Raw genomic sequence first — 13,373 nt, forward strand, 5'->3', positions numbered from 1 at the left:
GTGGTTGTGTGACCTAATCTCAGATTCTTTTTATTTGTAAAATGAGGATTAAGTATCTCATAAAGAAGTTTATATAATACTCGGAAACATAGTTGGAGGCTGGGGAAGGGCAATTAGTAAATGCCTTTTTCAATTTTTTTTTTTTCTTTTTGCTCGTCTCTTCAAATACTGTGAATCTTGTGATGCATTTCAGATTTCAACAGCAGTGGATATGAAGTCAGACTGAGCAGATGAAATTATTTAAGTTTATTTTCATGGGTGCTTACTATAGTATAGCTGTTCACAATGTTAACAGAGTCCTTTGAACCCGATGGCTAGGGGTTGAAGAGATAGGTGTTAGTACTGGGTGTGAGATGGTAAAGTTCTAGGACCAGATACCATTGTCGAGTTGGACAGGTAATTGTTGAACAGTGGAGCATATAGGTAGGATGGTGTATTTAAGGGAGTGAAGAGAACATCAAGTAGTAGGGTCAGAAAAGGCTGAGTTACTTCTTGAGTCAGGAAGTCGGAGTCTGGAGTGTGAAAGGAAAATGTGGCAATAATACCAATGAGATACAGTGATGACCTGATTTTTGTGTTAAATGAAAATCCTTACTCTTTATATTTCCTTATTATGGCTTGCTAGCGTGAAATAACAAGAGTGCCAGAGCATCAAAGGTGCGTGGTCCATAGTAATAAGGAACAAGAAATCTTCTAGAAGCCATGGTTTAATGTATTACTTTTGCTTTTATCAAAAAAAACAAAAACAAAAACAAAAAACAAAGTACTAACACATTTAAGATTATTGGTTTTATTTGCCCTGTGTAGAAAGTACAGCTCACATAAATAAAGGCATCTACTGAAAGTCATACAAATAATTAGTAATGAAACTGATAATATAATCCAAGTTATTTACTTTTTTCTTTTTAATTTTGTAACTAATGCATCTGTGAGGTTAAAAATTCAACGTAAGCTACAAACTGAAAAGTTTCTTTCTTTCTTCTTGCCCCACCCCATTTCCCCTTGCTATTCTTTCACTTTGATTCTAGTGTACAGGATTTTTATTTTACTTCTAATTTTTTAAAAAAATGTTTTAATGTTTATTTTTAAGAGAGAGAGAGAGAGCGAGTGTGTGTGAATGGGGGAGGGGCAGAAAGAGAGGGAGACACAGAATCTGAAACAGGCTCCAGGTTCTGAGCTGTTAACAGCCCAATGTGGGGCTTGAACCCATGAACCATGAGATCATGACCTGACCTCAAATCCAGCGCTTAACCATCTGAGCCACCCAGGCGACCCGTGCTGTACATGATTTTTAAATAAACTGCCTTGGTTCAGTAACTCTCCACATGTTTAGGAAGCAGAGGGACAACTATTTGCCTCAGATCAGAGCTTCCTAATTATTGTGCCCTGAGTGGGTTTTGGGTATAATAATGTATTTAGCTTCTTAGCTTTTTGGGCAGTTGGGTAAAGGATACCTGGAGTTCTCAGACTCTTTGAATCTGTCCTGGAGCATCATCCTCTGTTTCCCGGAGAACCATTGTATAGATGACCGTTAATTTTGTGTATCATAACTAACGTAGAATCTGAAAGGGATTCTAGCTGATCTGACTTTCTTATGAAATAAGATCTCATTGTAAATTTCTTATGTCTTCTTTATAGAAGAATGTTTCAAAAGTGAATGTTTACAAGAATTATCCCCTTAATTAATTATTATTGCTTATTATGAATGGTAGGTACATAAGTATTTCTAATAGTTGGATTTAGACAGATAGACATAAGAATGGATGAGGCACTGATAGAGTAATTTTATCGCCTCAAAAATTGAGAGTGAAGGCTTTTTTTCCTCTTACATCGGTTTCCTTTGAGAAAAGTACTGTAAGTACAAGCCTAACAGTCTAAATTCTGGGAGCCAGAATGGTTGAAGAATGTTGGGGACCTTTTCAGTTTACAGATTTTTGCTTAAAATACCCATTTTTTAGTTTTATTTACCCCTTTTCTGCACCTGGTATGTCTTATGCCATATCCTGTCTACTCTAAACTCTGTCTTAAACAAAATTCTTTTCTTCTCTTGGGCTTTAGGGGAATAGTCACTCAGGTGACTTGTGGAAGATATTCTGTATTTTTATTAATAATATTTGGAGTATTATGGTCAGCAAAAGATGCAAAGTCTGTTTCCTGGGGTAAATAATAAATAGTAAATAATAGAAAATTATGTTAGGGAGAATAAGTACTTTGAAAACCAATAAAGTAGGATAATATGATAGATTCTAATAACATTTTAGGATTATCAGGAAATCCTGTTCTGAACATCAGAGTGAAATCTGAATCAGTTGTCAATGTGGAAAGAGCGTTCCATGTAGAGGAAGTAGCAACTATAAAAGGTTTGTGGCAGCAAGCTGCTGGGCACATTTGGGAGGTCCTAAAGGGCCTCAGTAATCCTTTTATAGAATTCTTCACTGGTTTTTTCCCCCCCATTTTTTTTTTCTTTTTGAAGTCAGGTTTACTTTATATTCAGTAAAATTTAGCCTTTTTAGTGCATATAGTTCCTTGATTTTTGTTGAACACCTACAGCTGTGTAACTTCCAACATCTTAAGGATAATAGATTATATCTATCACCTCCCAAAGGTTACTCCTGCCCTTTGTAGTTATCCCTTCTCCCCACCCTAGCACCTAGGAGTCACTGTTTTGCCATTTCCAGAATGTTGAATAAACGGAATACTACAGTATATAACCTTTTTAGTCTGATTCTGTCTTAGCATATGAGATTTTAATTTTTGTCTTTTCTGATTTTCTCTTCAACAGTCTAACTAGAGATTTATCCATTCTTTTCAAAGAATCAGCTTTTGGTTCAATTGAGTGTTTATTTAAATTTTTTTATGTCTTCTCTCACTTTTTTTTTTTTTTAAATGTTCTTCCTTCTCGCTTTGGATTTAATTTCTTCTTTTCCTAGTTTCTTAAGGTAGAAACTTAGGTTACTGATTTGACATTTTTCTAATGCAGGCAGTTACTGCTATAAATTTTCCTTTAAGCACTGCTTTAGTTGTATCTTAGAAATTTTGATATGTTTATTTTTATTCAATTCAAAATATTTTCTATTTTGTCCTGCAACTTTCTCCTTTACCCATGGTTTATTTAGAAATATGTTGTTTAACCTCCAGACGTTTTGATTTCCTTCCCTTCTTTTTGTTGAGCTTCATCATTTTCCATAATTTTATTTTCTGTTTCACCTATTCTGTTCTCTCCTTCCATAATTGCTGTCACTGTACCTAGTTTATTTTGCATCTCATTTGTAGCATTTCTTCGTTCATCATGACTACTTCTTAGGTCTTGGATCTCTGCAGCAGTAGAGCCTCTGCTGTCTTCTGTGCTTTTTTCAAGCCCAGCTATTAGTCTTAACGACTGTTATTCTAAATTCTTGTTCGGATATATTGTTTATATCTGTTTGGAGCAATTCTCTGGCTGATGTTTCTTCCTGGATCTCCTTTTGAGGAAAATTCTTCCGTGTCATCATTTTGGCTAGGTTTCTGTCTTTTATGTGTTTTAATAGCTTGTTATGTGTCCTGCACCTGCAAGTAGTACCATATTAAAAAGGTGTTGTACGCTGTCCAGGGCCTGGCCCTTCAGAAGTGCTTTTGGAGTGTGGAGCGTGCACTCTGTGATTGCGTTTTGGCTGCTCTATCCCACTGGTCAGTCCACTGCAGAGCTCTGCCTTGCTTGTATCTGTGGAGTGTTGGGACCTTCCACCAGGTGTGCTTTGAATTGTTTGCTGGAGTAACCCTGGAAAAAAGGAAAGGAAGGGGGAGTCTGATCCCATATAAAGAGAAAAATGAAAGGGGTGGAAAAAAAAAGACTTAAGCAGAGAATCAAAAAAGCTATAAGGCTTAATTCAAGGAGAGAGAAAGGAAAATAAAGAAGGAGATCTAGAAAAGGTATAAAGAGAAACGAGTAAAAATGCCTGATTAAACAAACAAAAAATTATATATATATAAAAAGTAAGAATTGACCAAAAACCAACTCACACTATGAACCTGATTCCAAAAGGAAAAGAGAAGAGAAAAGAAAAGAAAAAAGGAAAAGAAAAACAAACAGACAAAACCACAAAACAGTTGTCTGTTGGTGCCTGAGACCCATGGCTGTGCTGGTCTGGAAGAGAGGCCCTCTGGTTTGGTCAGTGTCCGTTCTGCTTAGGTAGATATGCAGTTGCCAGGCATGGAGGGGGAGGGTTTGGTGTAGGCGGGTCCCACCTCCACTGGGGGCCCCTGTGCTGCTCCCTGAAGCCCTATCTTGTTGGTGATGGGGGAAAAATGGCGACACCCCAATCTCTCCTCCCCAGACAGGGGTCTCAAGCCACACCGCTCAGGCAGCCCTCACGTAGTGGCGCCAGAGGTGGGCTTGCCCTGCTCCACAGTCTCCAGTGCCAGAGGCGCTCAGCTGGGATTCAAAACCCAATGTCTTAGAGGGCCCTGCACCCTACGGACCCTGTTCTGGTGGAGCCCCACTCCGCCCTGCTGATAGAAGGCCTCTGGCTGGCGCCTACAGGGTCTTTTGTCCTTGGGGAGGCAGTAAACTCTTTTCCCACAGTATTGGAGGAAGGGGACTGTCTCTCCCGGTGCGCCCCTGCGATCGCTACCCGGCCCCAGGCTTGGCTCCCTTCGCCTCCCCACCCCCCCCCCACCCCCACCCTGGGCACGTGCACGTCGCAGCTTCAGTCTGCAGAAAGTTTAGCACTTTTGAAAACTCTGATCTTCAGCTCCTAAAGCTGTTGCAAAATAGAAACTGGCACTCTCTGTAATTCTTGTTCCTCAGTCCGTGGTCCGGAGAGATTTTTTTTACCTTGTCAATACCACAGTTGCACAGAGAGATTTTTTACCTTGTCAGTACCATTCCACAGCCTCTCTGGCTTTCCCTTTTATCTCTCCACAGAAGGGGTTCCCTCCCCTATATGCCTCCTCTGTTTCCTCTGTCCCAATTCACATACACGCACCTGGAATCCACCAGGCTGTCTCCCTCCACCTGTGGAAATCTTTCTGCCCAGATTTCCTGGGTGTTGCAAGTGATCTGACCTCCATACAGCTGTGTTTAAGGGATGAGGGAAATCCCGGTCCCCCTACTTCTCCATCCTAACTCCCCACCTCTTACCTCCAAATATTTGAGATTCCTTTCAGATCTCTTATTGTTACTGATTTCCAGTTTAAATATCCCTCTTAAGCCAAAACTTTTTTAGTTCTTTTAAGCATGTTGGTGTTTGTTTTATGGACCATAAAACATCAACTTTGGTGAATGTTCCAAGTATACTTGAGATTAATGTGTATGTTTGGGTGTTGCTGGGTTGAATGTTCCACAAATGTCAGAGCACTAGGTTGGTTGATAGAATTCTACAGGCTACTGATTTTCTGTTGAAGTTTCAACTGTGGCTTGGTCTGTTTCTCCTTTCGGTTACCTCAGTTTTTGCTTCATTGTTTCAGAGATCTTCTACATAGAGCTTTTATACTTCCTTGGTGAATTGAACCTTTGTGTTATGTAATATCTCTCTTTAACCCGGTAATTACCCTTAATTTGAAGTTTGCTTTGGTAGTAATATAGCCACTCCAGATTTCTATGATTAGTGTTTGCATGGTATATCTTTTTCTATGTCTTAGCTTTTAGTCTATGTCTTTATACTTAAAGTGAGTGTTTTAGAGGCATCATATATTTCAATCTTGCTTTTTTATCCAGTCTGACAATCTCTGACTTCTAAATTGTGTTTAGGCCATTAAAAAAATCCAATTATGATATAGTTGGTTTAAAATTTGTTATTGCTTGGGGTGCCTAGGTGGCTCAGTCAGTTGAACGTCTGACTTTTGATTTCAGCTCAGGTCATCATCTCACAGTCATGGGATTGAGCTAACAGCGTTGATCCTGTTTGGACTTCTCTCCCTCTCTTCCCCTCTCCCCTCTGCTCTCTCAGATAATAAACTTTAAAATTTGCTCTCTTTCTAATTGTTTTCTGTTTTCTAGTTGTTTTATTCTGTTTATTGTATTGTCTCCCCACATTTAACCTGATTTTGGATTGTTTGTCATTGATTTTACAGTTTCCCTTGGGTTTACGATTCATAATTTCAATCATAGTCTACTTTCCAATAATGTTTTACTGCTTCATGTATACCTTACAATACTACTGTCAACCCCTAATTATTTATTGTCTTTCATGGTATTACTGTAATATGTTTTGATATTGTGTATGCTGAAAATCTATAATACATACGTACTGATTTTGGTTTAGTCAATTTTCTTTAGAGCAGTTTTTTTTTTTAAAGCTCTTTTTATCTTCATTCTAGCCATTTCTGGAATTAATTTCTTCATGTAGCTTCAAGTTTCTTGTTATTTCGTTTCTACTCATTTCTTATAATGCAAGTTTGCTGGTAATGAATTCTCTCAGCTTTGGGGCACAAGGAGGAATGAGAACTGGAAAAGAACCCACTTTTATTTCATTTTCATTTCCCATTTGAAGTTTTTGCTGGGTATAGAATTCTGTGATGACAGGGTTCCCGCCCCCCCCCCCCACCCCATTTCAAACTCTTAAAGATGTAGCTCCAGCATTCTTTCTTAGACATGGTGTTGATGAGAAGTCATCAATGTATCTTTGCTCCTTTATACATATTTCTCATTTTTATCTGACTTCTTTCAGGATTTGTGTATGGTGCTTCTAGGAATATGTAAGTGTGTTTTGATTTTGGGGTTTTCTGAGCTTCTTGGATATGTCTACATTATTTTTCATTACCTTTTCAAATAGTTCCTTTGTCTCTCTCTCTCTCTCTCTCTCTCTCTCTCTCTGTCCTCCCCCTCCTCTCCCTTATTCATCTGCTCCTTGTACTTCCTCCTTTTGGATTCCAAAAATTCTTTCTAGATTCTTGTTAGATATTGTCTCACAACCTTTGAATCATCTGTTCAACTTTTTCCCCTTCTTTTACCCTGTTTTAGTTTGGATAATTTCTGTTAAGCTATTTTTTTTTTAATGTTTCTTTATTTATTTTGAGAGTGTGGGGAAGGGACAGAGAGGGGGAGAGGGAGAAACCCAAGCAGGCTTTGTGCAGAGCCTTACACAGGTCTTGATTTCATGAACTGTGAGATCATGACCTGAGCCCAAATTAAGAGTGGGATACTTTAACTGACTGAGCTGCCCAGGTGCCCTGTTAAGCTATTTTTATAGCTTAACTGTTCACTGATTTTTATTCTTAGCTCTTTTGAATCTATTTATTAACCCATTGAAGGTACTCTTCATCTCTGTTACTGTTTTTTTTTTTAATCTTTAATATTTTCTTAGATTCTCATTTCTTCATCTGTTTCTTTGGTGATATTCATCTGTTCTTGCATATTTTCCACTTTTTCTACTAGAAGCATTTACCATATTAATCATAGGAACTTAAAATTCACTGGGTGAAATTTCCAATATTTGTGTTATGAGCAAACCTGGTTCTCTTGATTTCTATGTCACCTGATGGGTTTTATTTTTCCTTGCTTTTTGCAGTGTATCTTAGTTGTTGATTGAGTGTAAGAGATCATGTATGGAACAGTAGATACTGAAATGAATAGTATTTATGTCTGATAATGGGTCTTTTTTTCTGCCAGGCAGTTAGCATGGAGGTTGAGTCAATTTAACGGAGAGTTGAATTGGCTTTGAGTGTTCTTGTTTAATATGATTGCCTTCATTATACCCACTGCTTCAGATTCTTTCAGCTATATCTTGTGCTGAGGATGGGGGATTTTGTTTCTGGACTGTTTTATCCTTACATTTTGGGCTGCTTCGTTGGCTTGTAGCCTCAGATTTCTAGTGGTTTTAAGCACAGTTGTGATTTTTATAGGTCATCTAGTTCTTTGTTGTTGTTTTTGCTGCTGCTGCTGCTGCTATTGTTGTTGCCAAGGTTTGGAGTGGACCTCTGCCCAGCATTGTACATTCAGGGCAGAAGCAGAATTCCTGTAGACTTTGTTCAGCCTCATCTTGCGCCTCAGCCTTCAGAGGTCCTTAATATCTTTGGTTCCTGAAGTTTTCTTTGTACCATGTTGGAATTCATTTGCTTGTTGATGGCTCTTCAGCTTTCTACCTTCCAGCATTTAGAAGGGTCAGGAAAGCTATAAACTAAGTTTAGTTGGTGATACGTCCAGCTTACAAAATTTTTTTGACAATTCACATGCGCTGTTTTCCCCACCATTTTTCGCTAGTATTGCAGAGCTTGAGATTTCGCTAGTATTGCAGAGCATACTGCTGTATGTAGGGGCGCCTGGGTAGCTTAGTTGGTTAAGCATCGGACTTTGGCTCAGGTCATGATCTCACAGTTGATAAGTTCGAGCCCCGCATCAGGCTCTTTGCTGACGGCTCAGAGCCTGGAGCCTGCTTCGGATTCTGTGTGTCCCTGTCTCCCTGCCCCTCTCTCACTTGTGCTCTGTCTCTCTATCAAAAATAAATAAACATTAAAAAAAATTTTAAGTAAATAAACTGCTGTATGTAAGTCTTGTTCAGCAGTTGAGATGACCCATCACAAACAAATTAGGAAGAGAAATATAGGAGGAGACTTTTTGAAGGATCTGGAAAACCTGTTGATGTATTTAAAATAGAAGTAGTTTTCATTAAGTTGTAGAGGTACAGCGTCTTTCATACGTTTTACAGTGACCAAAGAGTATGTTCATTGGGCAGCTCTCAGTACCCAAATATACACACTAAATGAGAATGTTCGTATGATCTGATCATTTTTCTTCTGTTTTCCCCACTCAAAAAAATGTTGGGAAGACCTACTATGTTGGTTTCATGGCCCACAAAGGCAGCTGCCACCACCACATTGAAAAATCTTGCAGTGTAGGTTCCAATTGAGGTGTTAGAATTACTGTTTTATTTGTACTTGGCTTGAATACTTGAAAGATTTTCAAAATATGTGTGTATATTTTATTATTTTGTGCTTTACTTTTGTACTGAAAACACATTTCAAAAGTGGATTTTGATAGTTGGATTTTCTCTCATTAAGGCCGTTTACATCACTGGAAAAGAAGTTTTCAGCTTCAAAATGGTCTCTTTTGTGGATGCAACTGCTGGTTCTGCATACACAGATATGAACGTGGTTGATGTTCAAGTTACTTTAACTGTTGGTTGCATTGAAGTAGTTTTTGTCACAAAATTTCTATGTTCTATATTGGTAAGTGTACTAATCGATTTTTTTATTTTTTCTTACTATTTGGAAGTTATTTGCTGTGTGTTAGGTGAAGAGCAGTTAATTCCTCACTTGATTTTTTTCCCCTGATTTTTCAGAATTTTCTGGGTATCTTTTATCAATGCTGAAATGCATAGTGTTTTAGTTATATAATATCATTTTCATATGAGAATAGTGCAGTTAATTCAAGCATACATATTAATGTATTAAATATACGAACGTATACCATACATGGATTTGTTATATGTGTTAATTGAATTCTTCGTACATAATTGGTTTAAGTCTTTGTTTTACCTGACTTCCAACTCTAAATAAAAATACTAAATATAAGGATGCCTAAGTGGCTTAGTTAAGCATCCAACTATTGATTTTGGCTCAGGTCAGGATCTCACAGTTGGTGGGTTTGAGCCCCTTGTTGGGCTCTGTGCTGACAGGGTGGAACCTGCTTGGGATTCTTTTTCTCCCATTCTCTCTCTGCCTCTCTCTCTTTCAAAATAAATAAATAAATTTAAAAAAAAAAAACCTCTATGATTGAAGTTTGTTTTGGTCTCATGTAAGTAAGCATTATGGAAATTATGTTTTCTATTGCGTGTTCTATCTGGGGTGTAAAGGCTTTAGAATGAATCTCTATATGATACCACCGTATGATGTTTGATTTCTTTTTCTGTTTTTCATGGTTATTTTTTTCCTGTATCATACCTGTCTTTAGGACTTCAGTATTCACTTTTTAAAAAATGTTGCCTTTAAATCTTGGCATATAAACTAGGTAATTACCTGATTCTAAATAAATGTTGCTATTTTTGTGATCTTTTTAAAATTTTTTTAAAGTTTACTTATTTTTGAGAATAAGAGTGAGCATGAGTGGGGGAGAGGCAGAGAGAGAGGAGACAGAGAATCCCAGTAGGTCAACCCAGAGCCCTATGAGCTCGAACACACAAATCGTGAGATCATGATCTGAGCCGAAATCAAGAGTGGGATGCACTGAGCCACCCAAGCGCACCTTTTTTTGATTAAATATCTATTTTTGAGAGAGAGAGAGGGGGAGAGAGAGAGAGAGAGAGAGAGAGAGAGAGAGAGAGAATGAGAGAATTCAAGTTGGGGAGGGGCAGAGATAAAGAGGGAGACACAGAATCCCAAGCAGCCTCTTGCACTGTCAGCACATAGCCTGACATGGGGCTCAAACCCACGAACCATGAGATCATGACCTGAGCCAGAGTCAGACACTCAAGTGATTAAGCCACCCAGGCACCCCTGTGATCTTTTTGAGATTACAGTGCAATTTTTCCTGTAGCTTGTAGTGTGTTTTCATACTCAAATAGTAAATATGAACAAGCATTCCTGTTCTAATTTTTTTTTCTGATTTATTTTTTAAGTTTGTTAGTTTATTTAGTTAGAAAGGACACAAGCAAGGGAGGGACAGAGAGAGAGAAAGAGAGAATCCTGAGCAGGCTCCGCACGGTCAGCACAGAACCCAGCGCGGGGCTTGGTCTCTCAAGAACCATGAGATCACGACCTAAGCCGAAATCAAGAGTTGGGTGCTTAACTGACTGGGCCACCCAGGAGCCCCTCTAATTTATCTTTATAACTCAGCCTCATTATGTCCCTGAGCCCTGTTGTGATGGCCTTTTAGTCTTAAATTACTGAAAATACGGGTGCCTGGGTGCCTTGGTTGAGTGTCCCACTCTTGGTTTCAGCATCAGGTTATATGATCTTGGTTTCCTTAGTTCGAGCCCTGCTTCAATGTCTGCACTGGCAGTGAAGAGCCTGCTTGGGATTCTCTGTCTCCCTTGCTCTCTGCCCCTCCCCTGTGCACCCTGGCTCTGCCTCTCTCAAAATAAATAAGTTAAAAAATACCCTTTTGTTTAAAAAAAATTACTGAAAATAAATTGTTTGGAAACAACTACTGAAAACAAATTGGAAATTAGGTATAATTCTAGATACATTTTATGTCACTGAAATATTTTTTCTAGAGGTCAGAATTCAAAAACTACAGAGTTCTTGACATTTTATTACTTTTCAAGTTACTTTGTAGTTTACAAACTTAAATAAGCTGTCTGTCCTTTGAGGTTGTATAGGAGAATACAGTGTGATTGCTTAGCCATTAGGGAAAGTATGTTAATAAGGGTAGTAGGTATATCACTGAAACCTTGCAATATCTACATGTTAACTTTTTTCCCGGGACAAAATTTTTGTTGTTTTATTGTGTTTCTGTATCTGTATCTTACTGTTTCTCAGTTTTCAGTGGAGAATATTGAGATTTAGTACAGATAACTAGACTTGGATAAAAGAATGCTTGGTTGTACCGAGAAAAAATTTTTCTCACGGAAGTAAGATCATCAATATCAGTATGCATTTAACATTAACATTCATTAATGGTAACCTTAATAATATAATTCTGTTACCTTTTAGGCTTTTATAGATAATTTTCAAGCGGCTAAACAAGCTTTGGCTGAGGCTACTGTTCAGGCAGCAGGAATGGCGGCTACTGGTGTAAAAGAACTGGCACAGAGGAGTTCTAGAATGTCATTGGATGTTAACATCAAAGCCCCAGTGGTGGTCATCCCACAGTCTCCAGTTTCTGAAAATGTTTTTGTTGCTGATTTTGGACTAATTACAATGACAAATACATTCCATATAATAACAGAGAGCCAGAGCAACCCCCCACCCATTATTGATTTGATAACAATAAGGCTGAGTGAAATGCGACTATACAGGTAAGCTTTTCTTAGGTACATTTGTGGAGAATGCAGTCTTTTTCAGACTTTTTACATGAGAGGTTTTGGTATCCGGAGTCTTCTATCTACAGGGAGATTTTATTTTATTATAACTATACTAATTTTGAGAATTTCTCTTGTGCAAGTTTTTTGAAAACCTACATAGTATTTTAAAAATGCTCCTTAGGTAACCAGGAAGACTAAACAATTTATCTCTCAGGAATGACTGTTGTCTGATGTTCTGTGTCTTGAAAATCATTTTTTTTTTTTTTTTTTTAATTTTTTTTTCAACGTTTATTCATTTTTGGGACAGAGAGAGACAGAGCATGAACGGGGGAGGGGCAGAGAGAGAGGGAGACACAGAATCGGAAACAGGCTCCAGGCTCCGAGCCATCAGCCCAGAGCCCGACGCGGGGCTCGAACTCCCGGACCGCGAGATCGTGACCTGGCTGAAGTCGGACACCCAACCGACTGCGCCACCCAGGCGCCCCTTGAAAATCATTTTTAAATGTTTTTTGTGTGAGTTTTTTTTGGTGAAGGGGATGAGTTGTTTCAGGCAGTGTGATAAATTCGGTTTATATTATTTCATGTTGGATGGAAGGAGAAATTTAAGCACCTCGTGTATCCCAGGCACTCTTCTGGGAACAAGACGTATTATAATGTGCAATCTTTACAAAGGATGAATAAACAGTTTCTACTTCATTGTCAAGGTAGCTGTTCTTTAATGAAAGTAATGAGCTGATGCACGAAAATGGGATCACACTTAGATTTTAGAAGGGTTGTAGAAAACAGGTCAAAAGGAGACAACACTAGAGGTTGAAAGAGTGGTTTACTAACTACTGGTGTGATTTCCATAAGAATTATATGTGATGCTGTCTAGGGTAGGGAAGTGAGGTAGTGGAGAACTAGCCAGTTAAGAGAAATTTAAAAAGTAGAATATATAGTAAGAGATTATTGAATGGATGTCAGAGTTTGAGGAGAGAAATTTGACTCCAGATTGCAGGCTTACAAAATTTGTTATTTGGTAATAATGCAGTTCACCGAGATAAGATAGAACAATGCAGAAAAAACAGTGGAGTGGAGACATTGAGTTCTCTAGTGGGTAAAGTAACTTGGAAGTTGCTGTCTGACTTTGGTATAGAGATCTATAGAAAAAGATTGGAAGGCACTTGAACGTATGTGTGTAGATTTTAGGAGAGTGTTTGGACTTCCAGATTTGGGTGTCCTTAGTAATATTTAGCTATCTACTAAAGTCACTGAACAAGTGATATCACGTAGTTTGTAGAGTGGGACATACGGGACAGAATCCTGATGAATGCCAATACACAAGGCATATATATTTCTCAAAAGAGACTAAGAAATGGCAGGCAGAGAGATGGGGGGCATTCCAGGAAGATATGTTGAGACAATGTTGAGGACTCTGTTGACATTGTTAACCATGAATTAAGAGTACATGATAATTTTTTTCATGTAGTACTTGATATTTGGTGTCGGATTCAG

General features: G+C 38.3%; 1 protein-coding gene across 4 annotated transcripts in view; it reads left to right on the plus strand.

Annotated features, from left to right (window-relative positions):
* Nucleotides 1-13,373, plus strand: part of VPS13A (vacuolar protein sorting 13 homolog A) — a 256,431-nt gene that overhangs the window by 117,387 nt on the left and 125,671 nt on the right. For all 4 annotated transcript variants that reach the window (XR_006710274.1, XM_045469045.1, XM_045469046.1 and 1 more), the window contains exons 32-33: nucleotides 8,977-9,144; nucleotides 11,569-11,873. Coding sequence is in view for 3 of the 4 variants with exons in the window: in XM_045469045.1 (XP_045325001.1) it covers nucleotides 8,977-9,144; nucleotides 11,569-11,873 (473 nt within the window). In the remaining variant the exon portion in view is untranslated. The remainder of the gene's footprint in view (nucleotides 1-8,976; nucleotides 9,145-11,568; nucleotides 11,874-13,373) is intronic.

Source organism: Leopardus geoffroyi, chromosome D4 (assembly GCF_018350155.1).
Source record: "Leopardus geoffroyi isolate Oge1 chromosome D4, O.geoffroyi_Oge1_pat1.0, whole genome shotgun sequence".
NCBI lineage: Eukaryota > Metazoa > Chordata > Mammalia > Carnivora > Felidae > Leopardus > Leopardus geoffroyi.